Here is a 27,310-nt window from a genome sequence, read left to right as displayed (position 1 = left end):
CTTCACAACAGTTCTGTATATTTAAAAAAGTAAATAATCAGAAAAAATACTTCCGACAAGAACTTTTAAGGAAGCTTTTTGACCAGGATATGGAGGCTGAAAGTCAAATCACCCTTGAGGCAGTGGCTATTTGCATTAAGTGTAAAGGTCATTTCTCACTGAGTCTGAAATTTTTGTATGCGTTTTTCAATTTTTTTCTCATATTCGTCATCCTTTCCTATCAAAATGCTTGCTATGGATGCAAAAAAGCAGAAAACTGAACCTGATCCGAATGTTTTTTATGATGGACGATAGTTTTTAGGCAGTGTGTAAATGTGATTGACACAACGTGAGGTTGTATTTATTTTTCTACATGCGAAAACTTCGGACTTAGTGTGCAATGACCTAACATATTTTCTTAGCGACAGGAGAAACAACTAAGTACAAATAGAAATTATTTACAATATTGTAAAAATAGTCATATTTTCTGCTATTTATAATTCTCATGGCCAGTAGTGGCAAATATTTACACCCATGTTTTGGAGTACATTATAAAACAGTATGCAATAATAAGATATTGAGTGTAGATTATCATTTTTTATAAAAAAATTATAAATGGATGCTGCTTTATTGGGACAATAAAAACCTCCGCACAGCTACCTCTAACTTTACCCGATACTTTATTTTCAACTTTTGGATTATTTCCTTCATTTTTATTGGAAATAAATGTCTTTCTGATGTGATATGAGATATTAAAAGGGATAAGAACGAGTTTCACAAAAGGCGGATTCGAACTTGAGTCGATCGCGTCAAAAAGACTGCGCTATGTGTTTTACCATCCACACAACTGAAGGTGTTGCTTGATAGTGGTTTTTATAAAATTATCAAGCCCAACGACACGCTGGTGGACGGAGTTAGTTTAAATAACCTTTGTTAACAAAGTGGGCTATTTTTATTTAGTGTAAATAGACACTCAAGAAAAGAAAATACTATTGAAGTCAATGGCTACCATCAACTGTTTGTCTTCTTTATATTTTATTTTATGCTCAGCAGAAGACGGAAATTAATTCAGGTTCGGAGCGACATTAAATTTTTAATTTTGGGGGAAGTATCCGTTTAACTAACATCAGCAAATTAAACCTTATTGTAATTTTCAATGAGTTTCAAACAAACCAAAAGTACTAGAAAATAATATAAATGGCCTTAAAAATAAAGTGGCAAGTTCGAACATACCTGTGAACAGGACATCTGTTTTCTTACATACAACTTGAAAAAACTGCATATACAGTATGTCTGTAAGAAAATCTGTTTTCTTAACACATATAACTTGAAAAAACTGCATATACAGTATGTATTTTAATCATACACTTGCAGTATTCATGTTAACACTCATGTTTTTATTTATTTTTTATCCCACAGAGGTCTCACCGGTAATGTTGCAGTAGACGACGGTGGATTTGAGCGGTCCGCTTCCATCAGGATCGATTGAGAAAAAGCCTGAGGCACTTCCTGTGAGCCGGTGGGCCTCGCAGGAGGGTTCAAAGATGGCTGACCAGAAAAACAGCAACATAATCCTCAAGTCAGCTCATGTTTAGTGTCATCAAAGAAGGAAAACTGTTTATTTGGCACTGTAGAGAATGCATTCAGTTGCTCTGCATTTTTAACAAGTATTAACTTCAAAAGAGCTGAAAAAAAGTTAAAAGGTTTAAAAAGTAAGTTTAAAAAAGTTGTTTTTGTAATAATGGTTGTCGACTCACAGTTATGACAGGTGGCTCCTGTGTATCCTGTTCCTGAACAGTCACAGAAGAATGTTTTCCAGGACTGAGAACATTCTCCATCATGCTCGCAGTAGTTAGGAAGACATCTGCAGGAAAAATACGATTTCTGATCAAACTTTAATAGTACTTATAGCAGGGTGGAAAATGCATGATCAAATTACACAAATCACACAAACCACACACTGCAACATACGTTACAATACTAAATGGTAATGCATTTTGTGCTATGAGGGATTTAACGCAGTGGCATCAATCAATAACCACAAGTGACAATTAGGAAATAGATGAGCGAGGCTGAAAGCTCATGAAGGAGGCATCAATTTTGCGACAGACTGAACGTGCACTCAGGGATGAGGATGGAGGACAAGTGATGAAAGACTGTGAATGTGAAGAAAGTTAAATCTGAAGCCAAGAACCAAACATTCTCTTGTTGTCTCTGCTGAGAACAAGCAATATATCAACTATTAGCGACTCTTGATCAACAAGTTCTTAATGCGACATTTTGTGATTTAATTGCAAATGAGATTAAGTGTATCTACTGTTTGATCTTTCTCTAATCAGCAGACTCATAAAAAACACTTACTGGATCCTAATTGACAAATGGACAATTTCATAAAGGAAACTTTGCTGAAATTAAATTACGAAAGACAATAATACACAAGCGATTTAATTCAAAGCATATGCTAAATACCTGCATGTAAAAACGCTAATTAAAACTGTAACACAACTGAACTCCCTTGTTAAAATATAATTCAACAAAACCATCTGGGTATGTATTTAGCTCTAAACTGACAATATCTTCTGAAGTGCCTTTTTGTCTGTGAAACAAAGACTGTTGAATCTGAAAGGCATTAATCTCCAACTCCAACATTATTTATAAAGCACCTAATAAAGCAGCTTAATTGACCACAGTACATTCAATTAAAAGAATATAATAGCAAATAATACATAACCATAAAAAACATCAATACACAACATACAAGACCCAAAAGGGTAACTACAGCAATAACACCTCAGCAGTCATCCCTGATCAAAGGCTAAGGAAAAATTTTTTAACAAATACAACCGAGTGTCATCAACATCAGAATGAAAATAAGAAGAAACGACACACCATATTTATACAAATTCAATCCTTACGGTAGCATATACAGAGAAAAGAAAAAAAGTGCCAAAATAGAGCCTTGCAGGACACCACAAGAAATGGGAGCCAATGCCGACACAAACCCTCCCATGTGGACCAAAAAAACTTATTTTTTCAAGTATGACTTTATCCATCTTAAGGCATTTACACAGATACCCACAGATTTTTCAAGACAATATATAATTATTTAATGGTCAATCGTATCAAATGCTTCCATCAGATCTAAAAGTAAAAGTACAGTAATATTTCCGAGATCAGTTGCAAGAAAAATATAATTAAAAACACTCAGCAAAGCTGATTCAATGCTGTGAAGTTTTTTTAAAACCTGATTGAAACACTTCACTGATCTTATTTGCATGAACAAATGACTGAAGTTGCGTGAGAACACTCTTCTCCATATATTTTTTTTTTGCCAAGAAAAAAAAAAGTTTTGAGATTGGTCTAAAATTAGCTACTGTAACACACTCTTTTCCAAATTAGATATTTTCAAAAGCAGTTGGACCACTGCATGTTTACAGTAGTCAGGCACAACCCCCAAAGACAAACTCTTATTAATTATAGACACTATAAAAGGGGCCAACTGAATTTAAAGCTTGCTTTAACAAATGGGTCAGAACAATATCTTGAGGAGAAGTAGACTTTAGTCTGAGTATAATATGCTCAAAGATTGAAAGAGAAATTGTATTCAAAATTGGACAAAAGTAACACCAGATAAGAACATCTAATAACTAATAGTATTACATACTACATCTGATGTTTGATGTAAAACAAATTAAAAAAGAATTGCATAAAACCCTAGGATTATGACAATTTTTCTCAATAAGATCTGCAAAGTACCTCAGTCTAGCATTTCTTAGAGCCATTTGAAATTTAGACAGAGAATCTCTAAGCATTTCATGAGAAATTAGCAATTTATCTTTTTAAAATTTTCGCCCCCATCTTCTCCAAATCTGCCTTAAGGAATGGATATGCTCATTAATCCATGGAGTTAATTTATGCTGTGTATTTCCCTGCTTCGAATGAGCGATGAAATCTACTGTTTTGGAACAAAATGTGTTTCAAACATGAACTGATTCCTCCACATCAAGATGAGGTGAAAAGAAATCTACATTTAAACCCTCCATTGTTTCCAGAAAAGTAATATTAAAATCAGCTTGAGTATTTGAATTAATTGGTGACACCAAACATTTACCGAGCAGCCTCTCTTTTGCTGATGAGGAAAAGAGACAGTAAAAGAATGGGATTATGATCAGCTAATACAAAATTGTCTACAGTATGATAATGTCCTTAGTGGTTGTCCAAGGGACATAATCAAATCCAGTGTGTGACCATGAGAGTAAGTAGAACCTTTAACAATTTGTTGAAACCTAAAGAGTCTATAAGGATCAAAGAGTCTTTCGACAAAGAGCTTGATGGACAACAGACATGAATATTAAAATCTCTCAACCCTAAAACTTTGTCATAATTCAGTACCAAGTTCCCTTAAAACTGAAGACAACTCTGAAATAAAATCCTTATCTGGTCTTGGTGGTTGATAAACAACAGCACAGAAAACAGGATTCAGCATCTGTATTTTAAAAGCTTGAAGTTCAAAGCTGGAAAATATCACAGGGTACTAAGATAGGTACACGTATAAGAGTCCTTGCAGATAGAGGCCAAACCCATTCCTCTTCCAGTCTCTCGTGGTGAATTTAGGACACTAAAATTACTCGGAACAAGTTCCCCAAAAACATCCATATCTAGTTAATGTTGTAATAGTTTCTGTCACCTGCAGAGGTGCGGCAAAAAGAACTATAAAAAAATATTACGATGCTTGATTGCTACTTTGATCAATTTAGAGTAGAGAGAGGGAACAAAAGACCAGGATAATGAGAAGAAGAAGAAAACACAGCTGTCAGACTCCATTGTGGCAGAAATAACTCATATCCATGTAGCGTGTGATGAGGGAAGGGAGGAGAGAAATGACAACCGTCTCGCCTCATAGGCCGCAGGATTGCGGCCGTGTCTGAAACTCAGTAGAGGTCGATTCTAAACCAGCGTGAGCTGATCTCAGCACTAATGGATGAACAGTGGAGGATGAAACTGGACTGAATTTGAACCCCAAAATACGTAAATATATTTGATATTTTTGGCAGTTTGAGTTCTGGTAAGCTACAAATCACCCTTAAAAACATCTTGACGTATATCCCAATGGTGACGCTTAATTTTCAACTCAAAATTAAAGAAACCTTATTAACATCAAAGTCCATCATATTACTATGCTAACTATTGGCAGGATTTTTGAAACACTGTATTACTTACATCAGTAGTCCAAAACAATGACATCTTTTAGACGCGTAACATTACAATGACATTAAATCATTTTAAATGAACCAATAATTCGTGCACAATAAGTGTCATGAGGGAAGGGAGGACAGGAATAACAACCGTCTCGCCGCACTGGCTCCAAGATTGCAAACGTCTCTGAAACTCAGCAGAGGTCGATCTACACCAGTGCCGGCTGATCTCAGCGCTAACCAATGAACAATGCAGGATGAAACCTGACTGTTAAACCCTGAAATGCATTTGAATACATTTTAATTGTGTCTTTTCTGCAAGATTAAGCACAAGAGTACAAAGGCCAATATTTTGGGGATGAGGGGGATGGGGGTGTTCTGATGCTTGGTACAGAAAGGTTAAAAAGAGCCAAATTGAAGAGGCCACGGATGGTAACTTAAAGGATATCTAAAGTGCTGTGGTGCGAATCATCATTCAGCCAGAGCGAGTGTGATTAAAGATTACCATCACTCTATCATTCTCATTTCATTCTCTGCTTACTTCTGCTATACATCTCATGAAGAGCAAGGCATAGTAGGTAGCATCACTCCTCTCGATCACTAAGGATGGCTACATATATTCACCCACAAGCCAGTTCCTCCCCACAGGGGCTATTCAGGGCAATGGCAGGGGGGTTGTTGGCAGGAGTTGTGGTGTCTTGGCCCAGTGGCCGTTGTCCAAATCTCTATTGATCTGTCTTGACGTATCAAACTGAAGTCAGCTGGCAAGGACAGGGACTTCAGGCCTAGCCATAGGTTAGACTGGGTGATAAAGAGACAATGATAGTGGTGGAAAACAAAAAAAAACAGGAGATGGCTAACTATAGCTAGAGATAGGGAGAAAGTGACGTCAGTCTAGGTCAACACAAATGATTTAGGATGGTGATCAAAGGCCATCAGAGAGGAATGTACCTTTTCGAGACTTTCTAACTTATTCTAGAGGACAGCCAAAACCAACAACTGCCCTCGCTTATCTTCATTTACTCCGGCTGATAGGCTTTACTGAAGCGAAAAACAGGCACATCTTCTACAGCCTTGGTACTCAACAAGCTTCATGTGGCTCTTAATGATGTTGCATCTCGAAGGCTCATTTGTCCCTCAAATGATTCTTTATGTGTTTGTCCTTGGCTTGGCTAGACAGTCATAAGTCAACAGCGTTCAGGATCGTTGCAAGATGACGTGCCCCTACTCTCAGTGCTGCTTACCAACCAATCAAAATTAACCAACCTATTACAATAATACTTTGGGTCTAACCTTTAAAAATTAGCAACATCCATCATGATGGCAACCTATGTTGTTGGAAAACGCATAAAAATCAATAAGAGTCAATAAGGATAACTTGCACACATTACATCAGTTTTAGGTAGTGGTCATATTTAACGTTGTTCAGTCTTTACAATAGAAATCAGGAATTTTCTGTGAGGACAAAACATTTCCTCATGTTTAAGGTCCACGCAAATTCCAGTTTAAGTTGCCAAACAGAAAGCTAAAGCTGCTTTAAAAATGACTTATGTGTTAGCTGTACTGTGAGACAATAGAGAAATTACCTTTCTTGCCAACAAATTTTTGGAAAGGTTTGTTATTGTGACCACAGTGTTTGTAGAAATCAGTGGGAAGTGGCGATTATCCTACCTGTCACAACATTCCCACGACTTCTCGTACAGAACAACCCATTTTCTGTAGCAAGTTCTAAATATAACTTTCATCAAAATGACTATGTCAGGGCAAATACGTAGAAGACGCTGTCAAGGCAGTCAATTTACAAAGTGATGAGCTGTTTCAACACTGAAGCAGTTCAGTGTATTGAGGCATCTTCTCCAATGACTTTCATTCAAACTCAACTACCCTGTCTGCCTGTCGAGATTACACTCCTGTTACACCATTTTGAGTTAACCTTGAAATCTTCCCTTGTGGGAAAGGCTCAGACGATGTGCCCCTACTCTGGATGCTGTTGACTGACTGATCGGGAATCACCATCACTACAATATGCACCTATTCTGGATGCTGCCCACCCAACCATCAGAATTATAGGATTAGTTCACTTCCAGAATACAAATGTCCTGGTAATTTACTCACCCACATGTCATCCAAGATGTTCATGTCTGTATTTCTTCAGTCAAAAAAAAAAAAAAAAAAAAAAAAACATTCCAGGATTTTTCTTCAACATGTACCAACGAGCTGAAGGTCCAAATTGCAACTTCAAAGCAGCTTCAAAGGGTTTTACATGATCCCAGCTAAGAAATAAAAGTCTTATCTAGGGATACACTGATGTATCAGATGATTTTTCCTCAATTTACAACCATCGGAATATCGGCTATGTAAGGGAAAAGGCTGATATAACAAATCAATGGTTTATTAATTAACTGTGTGAAGTTGTGTGATCATCAACATACAGCAAATTACACAAAACACTTATTACAACTAACAGTAAACAAATATATACAGATCTCATGCCATTTCAGGGGGTGCTTAATAAACTGACAAACTTTCTATCCAAAGAACTGCATGCTTTCATTACCCATAATAGCTCTGTAGACTAGAAAACACGTAATAAGTAAAAATAAGAGTCCTGGCTTAGTGAAGGAGATCTCATACATATTTAAATTTACAAAAAATATAAAAACGTATACGAAAACTTTAGAAGATTAATTAGAAGATTAAACATAATAAAGTCTGTTACAATAAAGAAGGATTAGTATCTATTTAATTTATTCAGCAAAGTGTTATTTTACATTCGTTTACTTTATTTCTGTACCTGGAAACTGTTAAACCTACCTAAAAAGCACAGTTTATTTAATATGTATCTTTGTTCTGTTGTATATATGCAGGCCTGCTGAAAGTTAAATTGATCCAATTCATGTTCATTAGAAATTATTTGATGATTCAGCATCAAATTGATGATTCAGCATCAAATTCAGCAAAAAATGTTTTTGGTGTTTTTGAACTAAACATGATCAAAATGCTATCCATTTTCCAATAAGAGAGGAAGTGACAAATATCGGTATCGGAATAAGTGTTTGTTAAAACTGGCATCGGCCCCCAAAAAATCCCATGGGTGCATCCCTAGTCTTATCAAGTGAAACAATTGGTCATTTTCGGTACATTTTGAAGCTGGAGGTAAAAAAAACAACAAAACAGATTGAGTTTGGTATTACTTTTGCATGCATCACTTGTGACCTTTCCAATGTGTCTTTGTAATGCTTGAATTCATGGATGGGGATCTCAGAGCTAGTGCAAGATGAGCATTTGTGGTTAAAAAGTATAAACATTTATCATTTTCTTAAAAAAAAAGCAAGATAAGACAATTATTCCTCAGCTGGGACCCTTTAGAATCATTTGAAGCAGCACTGAAAACTAATCCTTTAAATACCACACTCACATGCTCTTACTCTGGATGCTCTCCATCTTTTCAGCAAGAACCATTACTACAACTTTCCCTACTCTGGATGCTGCTCACTTACCTGTCAAAATTCATTCAGCATTCTGAGGCAACTCCTCCAATGAATTCCATTCAGTCAGAACCATCTATTGTCTGCTTGTCAGGATCTTACACCATTTTGAGCTAACCTTCAAGGCTTCCCCTGCCGGAAGGTCTCTAGTGACGTGCCCCAACTCTGGATTCTGTTTACTGACTGATCAGAAATTACAAGAACTATAAAAATCACCTATTCTGGATGCTGCTCACCTAACCATCAGAATTAACTACCACTCTGACATTCCCTACGGATCTTCAGCAACCCTTTATATGTAACCCTCACTTAGATGAACCCCTATCTCTGGATTCTGCTCATCAACCCATCAAACTTACTTTCATTTGGACGTGCCCTTTCTTTGGTTGGTTCTTCCCAATCCATCAGAACTTTCCATTACTCTACTATCTCTCTACTTTACTTCTCTACAGATTACTCAATCAAATGACCATGATTGCAACATGCCTCGTACTCAGTGAGCTGATGACCAATCAAATGATCATATTACCAGCCTGGATCTCACTTACCAACCAATCAGAAATAACCTTCTTTCTGACATGCCTCTGCTTTGGATGCTGGTCGTCAACCCATCACAACTAAGCATGGGATGATAATCGGTTTCAAGGTATACCGCGGTTTGGAACTACCTCCGTCTGGCACTATCAGTCAGTGAGAGTCATCTGTGTTTAGGATGGATGAAGGAGGTGAACCCCTGGAACTTTTTCCCCCGTTGAAAAAAATTAAGTCTGCCGCATGGGAATTTTTGACTAACCATGTTCCGTACACAATGATGGTCCATACAGATGACATTTTAGTGCTGATCACCAAATAAATACTTCCAGATCGTACATAAACTATATAGGCTATCTGTGTAATCTTTATTTCTTTCTCTTTCACCCCCGATCAAGACAGAAACCCACCCGCCTTTCTTTTCAGAGTTGAAATAAATACTATTTTACTTGCTACTGAGGCAGATAACATGGCTAATTAACTAGCTAACGTCAACTAGTTTCCTCTCTAACATTACTTCACACAGCGAGGAATCACACTCTATCTGTCCTTATGTGTATATGCACACATCCTTATAGGAGCACACACACTCACCACTCTAAACTTAATCCTGAAAGGTGAATATTCCTGCATCATAACTTGGACTGAAAGAGTAATGTGTAGAAAGTGAGCATGTCTCCAAACTTCTTGTTGATATATATATATATATATATATATATATATATATATATATATATATATATATATATATATATATATATATATATATATATTACAGAAATTATGTTTTGATTTATGTTTTTGATTATTGAGCAGCAGGTTTAGGCTCACTTAAGTGACTGCACTTAATATAATTAAGAAGAAATTCAGTTATTTATTGTAATTATTTAGCCTGATATGTTTACTGTTCCAAAATTTTCTTTGTTTCTTAAAAATAAAATATGTTGTTTTCAGTGGGGGAAAAAAAGTTGTTGTTCTTTACACAGACATTTTAAAATAACATATTTAAGAGCTGTAATCGCAATACCATGATACCGTGAAACCGGTTATCATACTGTCAGAATTTCATACCGGCCCATGTAACCATCACCCTGATGTGCCCCTATTCTGGTCACTTCTCAACAACCCATCATAATCATTTTGGGTATTTCACTCTTAGGTGTCAAAAAGTTGTCAGTAACAACTAGGATTTAGCTAGCTAGCCTGTTCTGAGCACTGTTCTGACCATATTCTGAGCACTCAACAAACGTTTCTGTCAGTCAGTATAAGGGATTATGTACTCTTACAATCTAAAAGGTCCGAATTTGATTTGAACCTTAAATATAAATGTTTCACAACATATGCTGTAATTCAACAGCTGCTACCATGAAGGCCAAGTTGGTTTCTTGTGAACAATAAAACTTGTCACAACACAATTTTGGCCTGTTTTAATTCTGAGGTGATGGTTGGTCAAAAGAGCATTTCAAATTTAGTTTGACAAGGGCACATCAGTCTGAGTGGGTCATGGACGCACGCCTGGAACTGCATTTCCCCCCTGGAACGTTCACAGCATGTTGGCAGAGCTAAAATCACAATTCATCGCCACGCTGGCCCTGCCAACAGTCATTTGCCCAGGTGCCAGGTCTGAGCATTTTCTTGGATGAAGAATGTGGCGTACATTGCCAGAAAGACCTGCACAGACGAGATTGACAGCAGAGAATTTATGATCTCGCCCCCTTTCTCCTTTTCCCTTGCTAGCATTCCCTTTCAGTAATGGTCTTTTCCAAACCTGGCTATCCCTCTTATGTCCCCTAACTATCTTTCCTATCTTTATCTTCCCTAACTATATTTGACTATTACTGTGCCTAATGCCCTTATCCTAATTTAACTAAAAAAATTTTTTACTCTTTCCTTCCTTCTTCCATGCATCCACCTATCAGACTTACATGAATACTTCCGTTTGTCCTTTCTTCCATCCTTCCACAGGCATGCCGTAAAGCAGAGAGGAGATGGAAGCATGATCGTCTGACTGTCTCTTGAGATTATTAAAAAGTGTCTGGTTAAGTTTCAGAGTGCTGCTAAATCAATTAGATCAAAACATTTTTCACAACTGATTACTTCAAAATGTCATAGAACTAGGATTTTATTCTCCACAATAAATTCAGTAATTAATCCAAATTCACACTTTTCTAAGGAGCCGTCAGCAGGGCTCTGTTAGAGATTTTTGACATTTTTTATTGATAAAATCAGTGCCATTCATTTGTCTTTTACTTCACATCTCTCAGACCTCTCTTTGAACTAGCCTGCTGGTCCATTTTTATTTTGTCATTTTCAACATGTCTCTTTAATTGAACTCTCTGATCTCGTTAAAAAAATTTAAGCCTACTAACTCCTCACTGAATGTTGTTCCCTCTGAGATCATAAAAGCAGCCTTTCCAGTAATTTGCCCCAGTGACCAAATGTTAATTAACTCATCTTTGGACACTGGTGTGGTTCCGAACTGATTTAAGTATGTGGTTGTTCAGCCTTTGCTTAAGAAGCAAGGTTCGAATGAAAGTTCCTTTAACATTTTTTGGCATGTCTCAAAGTTATAATATTTGTCAAAGATTTTAGAAAGTGTTGTGCAATTACAGTTGGTCACATTCTTAAATACAGTGTATTTATTAAAACCTTTTCAATCTGGTTTCACTGTTTATCACAGTATGGAGTCTGCAGTGTTCAATGATATTTATTTGCAGTTGATTCTGGTAAAAATACGGAATTGATCTTACAGCCACCTTAATATTCTCATTTGCCGTTTAGAGCATCTGATCGGTATCAGAGACATCACAAGACAGGTCTTTTTCTGTAGAGCTAGGAAAGTTATCCTCATTATCTGCCTCAATTATTAGTGGAGTACCTCAGGGCTCTATTCTGGGACCTCTTATTTTTTACTTATATATGCGCCCACTGGGAGATATTATCAGGAAAGCAAAATGTTTTTTTCATTTAAATGCTGATGATACACAGTAGTACCTGATTATGTCTTTAGGAACAGTTTTCATCAATTATGAGTCATTTCCAAACTTAAATCATTTTTGTCTTTTCAAGATTTGGAGAAGGTTATTCATGCTTTTATTTCCTCATGTTTAGATTACTGTAATTCACTGTACTCATGTCTTCCTCAGTTATCGCTTTCATGCCTCCAGTTGGTACAAAATGCAGTTGCAATGCTGCTGACTGTTGCAAAGAAATATGATCATGTCACTCCAATTTTCGCTTTTCTTCACTGGCTTCCGGTCCATTTTAGAGTTCAGTTAAGATTCTGTTGTTTGTTTTTAAAGCCCTTAACAATCAAGCTCCATCTTACTTTAACAATCTTATTATTCCTTTGTCATCTACCAGACTTTTAAGATCCACTGACAGGGCTCTATTATCTGTCCCTTGTTCCAGTTTGAAAACTAAGGGTGACCGAGCCTTTTCAGTCACTGCCCCCCGTCTGTGGAACCAATTGCCTCTAGACTGCTGCCTTACACCTTCCATTACCATTTTTAAATTGAGATTGAAAACTTATCTTTTTCACCTTAGCATTTTGATTCCAATTCATTGTTGTTTTATTGTCTGAGTTGTTTGGTTATTTTCTGTGTTTATTTTTCTCTTTTAATTTTAACTTTACTATGTTTAAGCTATAAAAAGTACAAATTATTTTAATTTCTGAGTATATTCTAGTTTATTAGTCTTTCTTTCTTTCTTTCTTTCTTTCTTTCTTTCTTTCTTTCTTTCTTTCTTTCTTTCTTTCTTTCTTTCTTTCTTCCCTTCTTTCTTTCTTTCTTTCTTTCTTTCCATCCTTCCCTATTTTACCAATTTATCCATTATTTCCTATTTTCTTCCACCCATCTTTTCTTTCCTCCCTCCATCATTCAGTAAATTAGTCTTTATTTCCATCTCTTTTATTTTTCTGTCATTTTTGTAACAGTTCATCAGTCCATTACTTTTCTTTTAAACACCATTTCATAATTCTTTACTTTATCAATTTATCATTGCTATTTCCTAATTTCACTCTTCCTTTATTTTACCATCCCTCCATCCTTTGGTACATTAGCTTTTCTTTCTTTCTTTCTTTCTTTCTTTCTTTCTTTCTTTCTTTCTCTTGGTCTAATGCTCTTACCATAACCCGAATGGCTCCCCCACCATCCAAACGCTCTTATCCTCACCTGCCTAGCATTCTCTCTCTTTGTCTGCCATTCTGCCTCATATTTATTCCTCCCTGTTTATCCTCCGCTCGTATGTGCGCCATAAAGTAGACCATGGAAAACAGGCCAGGATGCTAAGGGATAGAGGATAATGGAGGAACTGTCTCATCTGCTCATTCCCTCTATTCATTTAGATCTGTCATTATTCGCTCACAGTGCAAGCAACAATGGAGAGTACTTTGGTGTCATCTGCAGAGTGAGAACACACATGTGCAGAACAGCAAGGCATTGCCCAACAACATCTTCAAATAGTACTTTAAAAGCAGTTTTCCCTTTTAAACTCTGATCTCAGGTTTCCCAGCTTGCTAATTACTTCAATTAATATAAAAAAAAATCCACTTTGTTAAACACTGAACAAATGTGTTACAAAGGTTCTGTCCTTGTGTGATACTGCAGCTTTAAACTTTGCCCACGGCTTTTGCACTCACGCAGAATACACTATCGTTAAACAAACTGTATGAGGCTAGATTTTTACTCATATAAACATCACATTAACCATCAATCCTCTAGGGCGATTTGTGAAACATTTTCACACATTTGAAGTTTCAGGCAAAAAAGGTGAATCCTAATTAGCCTGCAAATCACTGGCATGGGTTTCACCACTATGCTACGTTGTTTTGAAACTGTGCTTGTTAGTGTCGCTCATTATCTCGCAATGAGTGAATTGCAATCATTTGTTCAAAAAACTACTTGTCATTAGCATTTCAAACAGAATGACTAATAGACATACCTGTCACGAATGCCACAGATGTCAAACTGGATCTTGCTGTAGTTTCCCAGCAGGCCTTGCTGCACCAGGTAGAAGTTGATTGGCTGGTTGTTAATGATAACAGAGCGTATGCAGCCTTGATAGGCCAGTGTCGGATTCCGGCAACCCTGATTGGTTAATACTGATGGGCAACCTGCATAAAAATAATTATCAACAGAAATAATAGATGATAAATTGTGGCAGTGTAACCAGGGTCATTGTAGTTTACTAAAACTAAAACCACAAAAACAAGTGCAGTAACTGTAATAAAAACGTATTTTAGATCCTTGCCGAGGAAACATTTGACATTTTAGTTTAACTTGATGTACTAAAAGAAGAAGCTAAAACTGAAATACAAATAATCAAAAACTACATAGACATTACAAAACACACAAATCTAAATTACATAAGTTATAATAAATGCTATTTAATTAAACTTGAAAAAAAAACAATTAAATCTAAAATATAACAAAATATACAAATAAAATATAATTCTAACAATTAATAAAAAACTATAAAATTATCTCTGATACTAAAATACTAAAACTGATCCTAAAGTAATTTTATGTAAAGAAACGTACTATAAACAGAATCATATAAATAAAAAAAACAATAAAAACAATGAAGTTAAAAATAAAATAAAGCTTTAATTTAAATATATTTTTTTATGAATATTATCTCTCAATGTCAAATATTTAATTGGTCCTAAAATACTATAGTCTTCAGTTTTGCATAATATCATTTCATTTTCTTTTCTTTTCACTTTCGGCTGAAATGTGTGTGTATTCTTCAGAATTAAGCGTCCAGTAATCCACGATAAAGCTCGCAGGATAAAGAACCTAAAGAAGTGGATTTTCTAATTACAACCCACACAATTTGGTTGTATGTATCAATGCTTTTAATTGTAAAACTAAAGGCATAGTTTGTTTGTGTAAATGCACTAGCACCCTACCTCCAATTAGCAAACTCCTCCCAGGCTGTGCGATGTCCTTCAGCTTCATGGTGGACGGTGGCTTGTCGTCCACTGAGAGGGAAACCTGGAAACCTCCCACGCTAATGGTTACCGTGTGCCATTGGCCGTCACTCAGAGCCTGACCTGGCAGAGGAAGACACGGAGCGATGTTACGCCTCAAATGCTGCGCATTAATCAGGGCGAATGATTGACAGATCTGGGGTTTGTGCGCTGGAGCTCAACGAGTTAATCTGCATATGTCAGCCCGACAGAGAATCCACTATTTCCCTTGAGAAGGACGTGCAGAGATTTCAGTTTGCCGTCTGCGATGGCAGCCTGCCAGGCAGCCGCATCCAAAATTCAGTCGACATACAGGTGTGTCTGCCAAAGAGTGTTTTACAACTAAAAATCCTGTTTGAATTCTCGGTAAACGATTTTAGGGTAAACGTACGCGTGTGGGATTGGATTTTGTTCACGCTGTGTATGGCGGAGACGCAAATATGAAGACAAGCGCATAACCTTGTATATTTATCCCTTGGAGGGTCTTCCCTTTCACATCTGCTGTTCTTAATTTAAGCTAATTATAATTAGACTAAAGGGGTGTTAGTATCAACAGCCGTTTACAGCGACAAAACCAGTATATTGTTGTATAGAGTATAGAGGTGGCATATTTGAGACAAAATACCACTAGTAATAGCTACTACAATTGTTCTTTTAATAATTATAATAATAACTATTTTATTCTTTTTAACACAAGTATAATTATTAATGTTATAGGTATTTTTATAAGCAACACTTTTAAAAAGATTGTAAATTGTATTATTAATATTATTTAAAATATGTCTAATAATAATAAGAGTTGTTTTACAATAATGATGATGATGATAATAATGATAACATGTTTTTTTCTCATGCAGGTGTCTCTGCCAAATAGTTTGAGCTGTTGATAACTTTATATTGTGTTGTGGTGGTTAGCTCCGCCTACAATGAAATCTCATTGGTCCAAAATCCAACATCACAAAACTGTATAATAAACAAGAGACATGCTCTGATTGGCTGCAACTGTATCGAATTATGCAGATTTATTTTTACTTATAGAAAAAAAAATTATAATACTGTGTGACATGATTAGGAAAATAGTACGCCTAAAATACACCTTTTCGAATATTTTGATTATGTATATTAATATGGAATGGATAAATCAATATATTAGTTGTTTTATCTTTTTAAAATAATGTTTATGATGATGATGATGATTACGAAGTGTGTTGGGACTAATCTTTTGTTTATTTTTTTATAATAATAATAATAAAAATAATACTTATTATTATAAAAATAATTTGAATATTAATCTAATAATATTCATTTTTATGATTATTATTTGAATCACAACACTATTTAGTGTTTTCTGGTCGAGGAGATTTGCGTTGACAAGCAGAAGGTTGTAGGTTCAAACCCCACAATATTCAAACTTCAGAAAGACACACATGTACACTAGTACATCTCACCGATGACTATATCAGAGCTTTGCAATGCTGATCTGTGGTGTGTGAGTCTAAGCTGGCCATGAACGAGAAGCAAAAGCAGTCTCTCCGACTCCCGCCTCAGCCAGGCCGACAGTAGCATCCCTTCCCGGTTCCACGTTCGGAACTGGAACGTCACTGACAGTGTTTCAGTGGCAGCATCCAAAGGAAGGGACAGGAAACTGCTGCTGGAGCTTAAGAAGGTGGCGGATACCAGTTGAGGCTCTGAGCAGGTAAAAGTCACGTTCCCCTGAAACAACAGGTTGTGAGAGGGTTAAAATAGAGTACTAGATTAAAAATTAAATTATATATATATATATATATATATATATATATATATATATATATATATATATATATATGAGATGGTATGTAGAAGTATTTTTGGTGTAGCAAATATTTCAGTGTTTGCTCAATAACAAACAATTTTTCCTCATTCTAAACACAAATCCATGCAAAAAGATGTTCTTTTCCTTCTTTGACAGGTTTTGCCCGCAGGCAGGCAGACTGAGCGACATGGGAATAAACAGTAAGTCATGTGTCAGGACTTCGAAGACTGCAGGTCTCAATGGAAACAGAATAGGGGGCTGTTTTTAAACCAACAGTCCAATGTTACTGGACTATATAGTGGACAATCCATTGATCCGTCTTTCTGTGTGGTCTCAGACAGCAAGCCACAACAGGACCGCTCCGGACTGTCAGCCTATCGCATGGTGAACCGCTAGAGGAAAAAGAATGTGTTTGGATTCTTTAAGTAAGAAGGTGACAGCGAGCTAGCTGAACACAATCCAATAAAACCCCAAACACCACAGAAACACCACAGCCTGCGATGACACACTTTACTTTGTCTAGAAGGAAATACAACTGATTAAATATTTGCATTACTTGTTTACTTCTGTAAAAAAAAAAAATAAATAAATAAATAAATAAATATATATATATATATATATATATATATATATATATATATATATATATATATATATATATATATATTAGGCCTGTCACTTTTAGTTCGAAAATCGATTGCACGATCGATCGGACCAACCAAAAAAAGTTTCGAAAATGAAAATAGGTATTCGATTTTAACCAAATATGTACACTATTAATTTTAAAAGAATTAAACAATTAAAAATATAGATGTAACAAAACTCACAAACAAGCAGAAAAAGAAAATAAAGAATTTCCGAAAGTGCAGTATGCATTGCGAAAGCTTGATTTTAAATACCAGCAATTTTACGCGCCTACAAGACCCAGTGACGTCGAAAGCGACCTCTCTGTGTTCACACCAAACGCGAATAGAGTGTCTGGCGCGAATGATTTCAATGTCAAGTCAATGTAAAGACACGTTTACGCGCGTCTGGACGTCTCGCGGCGCGGTAGACGCGAATTCGCCTCATTTGCGCATCTAGTTACAGGAGATAAAGGAAACGTTTTATTTTTTAGACATGGAAAATCGATTCTACAATCAATTCAATGAACACTTATGTCTTAAAAATCGAAAAAGATTTTTTCACAAAAGTGACATCCCTAATATATACACACAAATACAAATGAAAAATATATTATTTATTAATAATAATTATAATTAATCACAGCAGCTGGGTTATTAGGTTATTAGGCTGCTATTCTGCTGAACGTAAAGCTCCTCGTCACCTGTATCTTTTCTGCACTTGTTTGACTAGATAAATATAAGCAGTTCTTGTAAAGACAAAAAAAGATAGAAGCAGGAGTTGTGAGTGGGTTGGCTGACCCTAGCTCTGCCCCTGCATGAATTACATTAAATATTTTTAATGCATCAAACTGAAAGAAATCACACTGAAGTTAACACCCTGATTTTGACAGCACTAATTCAAATGCAATATATAGAGATTAAAAAAAAGGTCTTAGACTTTTTGACCCTAGTAATCCCAGACACAGTGTATCCCACATATGCTCTGAAGCCCCACTATGATCACACTAGTCACTCAAGAGACACCATGCCTCATTGCCTGGCTCTAATTGGGCTCCGAAGGCCCCTTAGGAGTCTGTATATTTGCCTTGCTGAAAACTTACTGCATAATTGAGAGAGAGAGAGCGAAGGTGTCCGCTGTGAAAATCTCAGAGGGTGGCACAGACTAAGTGGGACTCGGTCCTCTCCGTCATTAGTACCAGAGTCCCGCTCAACTCCCTCCCGGTCCATTAAAGGATGCAATATCCAGCATGTGGGCCAGATTAATGGCTGCAGTGATTAGCTGTGCTCTGGTGTAGTCCACTGCACTGATGTGACATGATATGACAGCCGACGACAAGCCATTACACGTAATCACAGTGGGGAAACGGCCGCTAACAATACGAGACCATAAGAATGGCAACTCGCAAAAGTTGCTTGATCTAGAGGACTGCGATTCCTCAAGCCTCAGAACTGGAAAATTGGGAACAGTAAAGCAGGACTGTGGATTTATATTTGGGTGCGGTATCATATACAATTCTGTCATTATGTCCAAATATTCCTAATAAAACAGCCGCTTAAAAAAAAGAGTGCATCTGTCTATCTATGTTCTATATCCATCTCTATCTATTTAGTTCTATTTTTCAATGTCTATCTATATCCTTCTAGTTCTTTAACCATCTTTATCAATCTAATTCCATATCTTTATATATATCTACTTCTATGTTCATCGTTTATACATCCATCCATCTATATTCATCTAGGTATCCATTTCATCCACCTACCCACTCATCCATCCATCCATCCACTTCTTAATCAATATGAATCAAGGACTCCATCCATCCATCCATCGTCTCTTAGTCTACAAGACCATAAACCTTCAAATTGCAAATAAATCAACCATAAAAACAAACCTCTGGTGACTCATTACTTTAATCTACAATTAAAATGGTTTATTTATGGTTAATATCTCAATACAACCAAAACAATAGGAAATAATATGGACATATGAACATCACACTTGTGTTGCAGTCAGATAAGCAGAAACATGTCATTAGTCAAAGCCACCCCTCTCATTAAAACCGCTCCTTCGTCTCAAAATGACTGTAATTTAGTCCCCAGACCTTCAGTGAGGTACGGTTTTATGAGATATTCATGAGCGGATCATTTATGAGGTGTAATCTAAGGCCAGAGCAGCTCTTGGAGACTGATTGCCTTCCTTTTAAAATATATTTTAATGACAAGGCTCTCAGCGCTGTGGGAATAATGCGGACAAAACCACAATTCATTCTCTTAAAAAGCTCCCTTGTGGCGCCATAGTATACTGGCAACGGCTCAAAAAACTCCAAATGGCTCCATTTCTCTCCCTGCTGACCCATCCCACAGAGAACTAAACCAGCCGCTAAAATGCATTTCTGGAAAAATGCAGGTGAAGACTAATGAGAATGAAAATATAAATCAATATCTTTACAAACACTGTTTGTGCACAAACTACCAATATTCATCACAATCCACAGACTTGGCTTTAGAAAGTTCTGGCACCTTTCCATGCTGGTGCTATTAGGGGAAAAAATCACTAAATACTCTGGTCAACAACCATCCATTATGGACAGGATGGGATTGCTAATTCATCAAGACCTGTGGAAATTGTTCTTTTTTATGGCTTTTTCATGGCCTTGACAACAACAATAACAAATGTATGAGATGATCGACAATAAATGGACAAGATAAAAGTTCTCACCACACTGTAGATTTGAGGTTTGCGTCGTTTGGCTAAGTCTATGATGTTGACTCCGTTGTAGTAGAGGTTCTCCATACAGCCATGGAAGTTTTTCCGCAGGAACGTGCCTGGTTTTCCAGGAAGTGGGATTCCTCCAAAGCTGAGCTTTGTGAAATGAATGGGAAAACAGCAGCGATGGAGAGGTTTTACAACATGGTGGGAAACGTGTCCAATTATTAGTCAAGTGATTCATCGCTTTAGGTATTATGCTCTTGACAAATAAAAATTACATGATTAATATCACCATGTTTCCACTCTATAGGCCAACATGTTACAGGTAGAATGGCCCCATTTGCAGCATTTTTTGCACTCTTTTTTGGGTTGAAATAAAATAAAATAAAATACAATAAAATTATAAAAATTACTACAACTAGTAAAGCGTATTTCATAAAACTCTCTTTGAAATGTAACAAATATAAACAAAATGTATTCTTCTTGTTCTTATTATTATTACATATACTTGCATAATTAATACATTTCTCCTCAAAGTGCAACATAAACAATTTGCTGCACTTCTTTACAATCTAAAATAAAATCATTATAAAAAAATAGTAATTCACTTCAATGCACTTTAAAAAAAAAGTTAACTGAATTGAATTGTTAACTGTCTAAAATTATTAAATTTTAATTAATAATAAATGCATGCAATAAACATTAATTAAATATAAAGTAATAAATTAAATATATCGTATTTATTATAAATTGACTCAAAAAAAAAAAAAAAAAAACATTGTCCAGGATGACACGTCAAATCTGTTTTCCTAGAAAAGACTGTAATTGTATAATAAATTCTGATATTTTAATATCTGCTTGAAGTTTCGTGTCCTCAAACCTAACAGCAATGAACTAGAAGCTGCAAAACTTGGGGTCTTTAATAAAAACTACCGTTAAGGATCTCTATATGGCGCTGCTAAAGTACTGCGCAAAAAAAAAAATCAGAAATAAAACAATGTAAAGTAAATCCTTCTCACCTCATAATCAACCTCTAGTGAATCATCCAGCCCACCTGTCCTCACGTGTTTGGTTAGTCTGTCCACAGTGAAGTTGATCTGTTTGTTAAACCGCTCAATCAGGACGGAGTGCCAGTGCTGGTCGTCCAGAAGACTTCCCAGAAACACAGAGACATGGACACTGCTAGGGTGCGTCTTAGCATCATCTTGAGAGAAAACGAGAAATTAAGTATTAAATAAATAATATTTTAGTGTCATTGTTTATGTTTTACCTTGGTATATCTATTTTTTATGCTTGAGACATTTACTAACAACATACTGTTTCTTATTTTAATACTTCTTAGCTTTTATTTTATGTTCATTTCATTTTTAGTTTAAGTTTTAGTCCTTTTATTTTGCACGTTTATCTTTTTTTTCTATTTTCGGTTTTTGATAATTTTAGCACTCCAAGTTCTTATTTCTGTTTTATTTTAATTAGATACACTTGAAATCGTTTTAGTTTTAAATAATCTTATCTAACAACACCAACACTTACACAGGTGCACATAACTACCATTTATAACATGCTACTAAATGAAGCCAAATTAAAATGTTGTCAGAAGCAAAGATTTTATCAGTTGCTAATTTTACAGCATCTTTATAAAGGGCAGCCTTAGAAAGAAAATTATCAAACGGCCTCTTTTTCAGCACATTCTCAAAACGAGCCATAAATAGCTCAGGAAAGGTGTGCCTTGTGCTGTCTCCTCTGTTTGATCCTTCTGAACTTCCTGGAAAGGAACCTGCTGTATTGATGATAAAAGAACAGAAAGAACAGCCTATCTTGACGAAGTGAGAGAAGCCTGTAAGGAACATGTTCAGCTCATTTTTCACCATAAAATCAAAAGAAAGAAGTATGAAATTATATTTTGCGTAAAGAAAAGTAAGCTTATTTTTAGCACCATTAATATTCGTCGAATTGTCACTGTCACGCAACTACCGCTGTGCTGGAGCGAGGAGACTTCAACCATATAATATTTTCACATATAACATCTCAAAATGCAAATAAAATGGTGAGAAGGGACGCCGTTTACTTTTTGTGGTTCTGGAATTCTGTCACACAAGTGACAGAAGTGTAGGAGACGTAGGAAATTTCAAACATACACTTTTAATAAAATTCAAAGGAAACAGGTAAACACACGTAGCAAAGGATGACATAAACAATTCCAGAGCAGGGAGAACAGAACGGGGTCGAACTCAAATAGGGCAGATAACGATTGGCAGACAGGTGATGAGGACAACTAATAACAAAGGCTGCGTTTACACTTGGCATTAACATGCGGCCTTTATCTGGATGTTGTCCACATACACATTGAAAAGACAAATATAAAGGCACTTCTGATTGGAATGTGTGACCTGGTCCAGAGGAAGTTGAGGGAGCATTGTGATCAGATCTCAGTGTAATGTAAACACAATCCAGTCTGCATTCACAAGTGGACATCAAGCAAAACCCCGAAGCCCAACCACTCTCTCTCGCAAACTGTCCAAAAAGAGACGGAGAACACCTGCATGGAGCTCTAGTTAAACTCCTACACTTATCTTTGATTTGTAAAACGTCCCGCGACTGTAAATGCTTTAAGAAAACCCACCACTTCAGGTAAGCTTAGCACTGGGCCATTCTCTGCAGACGTATTTAAATATTGCATGGGAAAGACAGGTCCAATCGGTTATCCAGATAGAAAAGTCAGCTGATGCAGCCAAGTGTAAACGCATCGTGTTCTGATTGACTGCTGATCTGATCTGCTTGATCGGATCACGGTGATCGCATGTTAATGCCAAGTGTAAACACAGCAAAGGAACAGGAGATTACTAATAATGGGAAAAATAACTGGAAGGAGCAAATAAGGACAAACAGGAATTAAAACACACGTGACAGTCACATTAATTTCATATCAATTAAGCACATTTTTTAAAAAGGAGAAACACCAAATTATTGGTGTCAGTGAATTTGAGAAGAAAAATATCTATATATATTAATTATTTGTTTCATTTCTTTAAGTAATTAAATCATTTTCTGATTTTCGGAAACATACACATTATAGTGAGATTTACCCATGAAGGATACAATATACATCATCTGAAATTAGCTTTGAGAGGTTTTTGTGGCTCTCCGATACAGGATGAATGCAAATGTAAAAGAAAAACATCGTCCTGATAAACAGCATCAACATCATCTCAGTTCGGTATACTTAGCAATCAGAGCTCGCCGCCGCTCTTAGCGTAACATGCAACTTATTCCATCCGAGTGCTGGTGCTAATTGAACACGAGGCTTGGAAAGCGCTTAGACTCTACATTAGATCGCTCTTTGTGACAGCTCGATACACTTTTATGTGATTACCCTGCAGATTTGGCGGTCTTAATCAAATCTTTGTTTCACAACTGCCTCTCATGTGATTACGGTAAGATGCTACGATTGTGCCTGTGAGTCCTCTTGCTACAGTGAAAGAGCTCTACAAAACCCAAAGATGCGGAATAACCTAAACACATTGCTTTGAATCTCTCCAAAATGGGTGTTTTGTGGCTTTTAATTCACATATGTTAAATCTGAGGATAATTTGCACGCTAGAGTACTGAAACATTATTTTGTACAATTTGCATACTTTCTCTCATGAATGAAAACACAGATATAGTCCCTGGACACACTAAAGCGAAATGCTCCTAAAGATCATATCACCATAAAAAGCTATTAAATAATGAAAATTAAATATTTCCAAGTTTAAAATAAAAAGGTAATTTTGAAATAGTTGAAAAGGGGGAAAAAAAACATATAAACGCTTTTCTGAATTAGCCCGCACTGTGGCAATGCTGAGAATGCATTACAAATGTATGCCACAATTCTGAATATGAAAATGCATGAAATTAAGAGGCTATAGAGTGCTCTCACTCACCCAGATTGATATGCAGGGCTAGTCGGCCCTTATGCAGCTCTAGGGTGATGTAATCGCCTCTTTGTCCCTCTCCATGCACAAGGACCCCATCCGCACGCTGGCTCTTAAACCGTAGAGAGATGACGTCTTTCACAGTGCTGGTGGACTTCTGATTAAACCGGTACAACAAAGAGCTCCTGCCGTTGAAGTCTGCAACATCCGACTCTGAGAAATGGAAGGGAAAAGGGAATCAATCATGGTCATAAATGCTAAGCAAGATATTATTTGAAAAAAAGAAAGAAAAAAAAGAAAATATTTCGTACAATTTATCAATGAATGTTTATCTAAACAATGCTTTTACATTCTTTTATAAACACAAAACAATTAAAAGCTAAAAATCTAAGTAAAACAAAGTACAAAGTGAAAAAGAATAAAAATAAAATAAAACAAAGCACAGCAAAACAAAACAAAATAACACTATAACTAAAACAAAGCAGTTAAAAGAAAAGGAAAATAAAACAACAGCAAATTAATAATAATAATAATAATCAAACAAAAGCAAACAACAAACACACACACACACACATACACACACACACACACACACACAAATAAAACAAAACAGCACAATGACAACACAACTATAACAACAACAACAAAGTGAAGTTTAAATAAAATAGCCCTTGAGCTCTAGTAAAACACAATCAAAGTACTAAAGAAGATAAGAAGAACCAGAATGATAAACAATAAGACCTGTCTTGAGAGATAGGGTCAGTTTATTTGATCTTATTACCTTCTTCAAAACTTTGGCCAGAATTTAAAGAAATATGAAGCCTGTCTTGAAGCAACCCTTCAGAACAAATTCTACCCTGGGCTGTAAAAGGCAGAGATGTGGATTTTGACCCGGGCTCAGAGTTCAGACATTACATTTTTGCTCTCTTTCTCCATCCCTCTCCTCACCGGATGCCGGAGTGCGAGAGACTGAAGCTAACTAGCCGTGACAAGCAAAGCCTCGCAAAGAGCTCGGAGCCGTCTGCTGAATATAGAACTAACACAGAGGGTCCAAGAACATCAGCAAGTGCAATGAGGCTGAGTTAGATAAAGGGGGGAGATCAGACGAGAATGTGTTTGGTTTTCGTCTTTTGCACGAGTTGACGTCTTGATGGAGGCGCAATGTGTGGCAAGATGAAATGATAAGGAAATATAGCTTTATCTCAACGTCTTTCAATCAAAGAGGCACAACAATAATCACCAAATAACCATAGAAGTTATATAAATGATGATCTTGAGAACTGAGAGGATAGAAAGAGAAGAAGTTGAAATTACTGCAGTTTTTTTTATTTTATTTTTTTTTGGAGGGGGGTTGGTTTAATGCATATTGTATAATCCTTCCTGAGGGCAAAGAACAAAAACAATGAAGTTCAAACTCGCGACTGCATCTGAGCTCTCCCAGAAGGCTCGCTAAACATAACACACCGTGGATTCACATCATGATTGAATAATTTATTATTTAGGATTGTACATGGCAAAATAAACATAATTTATATACTCTGCATATAAGATGAAGAATGCCTTTCCACGGCTCAAGGTCACTTTAACATAGTGCTATACGAGACATTTACACACCCATGTACATAGTACATACACAAAAGGCCACATATACTGTAGCCACATATCTTACAATCTTAAAATTCAATGCTGATATTGAAATCCCATGGTTTCAGACTGATAAAAAAAAACACAAAAAAAACGCATTTTTGTTTCCAAGAATTTCCCCAATCACTCAGCACAGAAAATGTGGGTGAAAAATGTTTATATTCTGTGTGGGCCTGCTTATTGCTTAAGAGACACACAAAGTTGTCGGCAAACTCAGAATTAGACCTCACTTTATCTGTGGGTCTCTTGGTGGCATCAACACAGCGGTGCTCCAGTGTGAATTAATGACTGTACAGGGACAAACATACACACTTATGCTCTTGCTACACACTCCCTATTTCCGACGTACACACACAAACAGTTTATACCACGAAGCCGCGGCCTTAAATTGCAGTTAGCAGCAGAGGCGCTTGACAGATTTAAAACTAATTGACTTCAGGAGCATTTCAGCAGTGCATGAATAAGGCCAACACACCACAGAGGACGTCCAGTTTATCCCACAGAAGACAAATATGAAATACGTAGAGGGAGACCATGTGCTATACTGAACGTGTGCATTCATATTCTTTTTTAAGACTCAGACATGTTTGAATTCACTTTACCCTCCATTAGACGTCACGTTTTCTTTCATGTTTGTCGTCTGTATTTCTTCCCTGGAGTTCGGTTGGCAGACATGTTCATATGTCCTTTGTGCTAACATTGAGCGCTGCTGTGTGAAGCCATTGTATGTTTGGCGCACACTAGCGCAGGGCTAATTATAAACGTAATTACCAAGCACTAATTCACTCCTTGATTCATTCAAGGATTGCATCTTTTGGAATGCAAGCCGTGCTAACGCCGATGCTAACCTGCCAGCGGTCTGACTTTGAAAAAGCACTAGCGTCTCTGTTATCAAACCCTATTACTGAAATACTGTGTGGTCAGCACCCACTTATCATGTTTGATCAACACGGTAAACCGAATCGCCCCCATCGGTGTCACATTCCGCCCTATCTCACAAAATTAACGTTTAGAGAATAAACATGGCGGTGATAGGTCGGCGAGTCGAGCTTTGAATTGACAATCGGTCTTGCTAGTGCACAGACTGCAAATACAAAGCACCTGAGGAGAGGCTGAGAGAAAAGAAACAAGGTGGGAGTAGGGGAAGGAAAAGAAAGTAAACGAGCACTAGCAAGACTGCTTTATAAATATTTCAAGCGCAAGGCGTGTGGCCCTGGCTACCCTTGAGGTAACCGATTGATTGTTACTCTGCACTTTGATACCCAGGGAAGGCAGGTCTAAAGCAACTCAACCCGACTGCAGGAAAAAAAAAAAAACATTACAGTGAACTAGCCAGACTAGCTGAACTTTTGAAACCAAAGCTTTCTTCCCTCAAGCTATATCAGTACGATTGTATGTGCAAGATGCACATGATTGCTTCATTTAATGCGCTTCCAGCTCCAAAAGATTTGAAGAAAATCGTT

The 27,310-nt window shown here is 36.6% G+C and overlaps 1 protein-coding gene across 1 annotated transcript in view; it reads right to left on the bottom strand.

The window, feature by feature from the left end:
* Window positions 1–27,310, bottom strand: part of LOC113040186 (contactin-associated protein-like 5) — a 42,474-nt gene that overhangs the window by 14,214 nt on the left and 950 nt on the right. Inside the window, exons 2-9 of the mRNA XM_026198491.1 lie at window positions 24,213–24,416; window positions 21,309–21,493; window positions 20,299–20,442; window positions 16,613–16,877; window positions 15,105–15,248; window positions 14,135–14,306; window positions 1,737–1,843; window positions 1,408–1,527 (exon numbers count right to left, since the gene is read on the bottom strand). Coding sequence (XP_026054276.1) covers window positions 1,408–1,527; window positions 1,737–1,843; window positions 14,135–14,306; window positions 15,105–15,248; window positions 16,613–16,877; window positions 20,299–20,442; window positions 21,309–21,493; window positions 24,213–24,416 — 1,341 coding nt within the window. The remainder of the gene's footprint in view (window positions 1–1,407; window positions 1,528–1,736; window positions 1,844–14,134; window positions 14,307–15,104; window positions 15,249–16,612; window positions 16,878–20,298; window positions 20,443–21,308; window positions 21,494–24,212; window positions 24,417–27,310) is intronic.

This window comes from Carassius auratus, chromosome 22 (genome assembly GCF_003368295.1).
Source record: "Carassius auratus strain Wakin chromosome 22, ASM336829v1, whole genome shotgun sequence".
NCBI lineage: Eukaryota > Metazoa > Chordata > Actinopteri > Cypriniformes > Cyprinidae > Carassius > Carassius auratus.
Note: the sequence above shows the minus strand (reverse complement) of the source record. Positions and strands in the feature narration are given on the sequence as shown.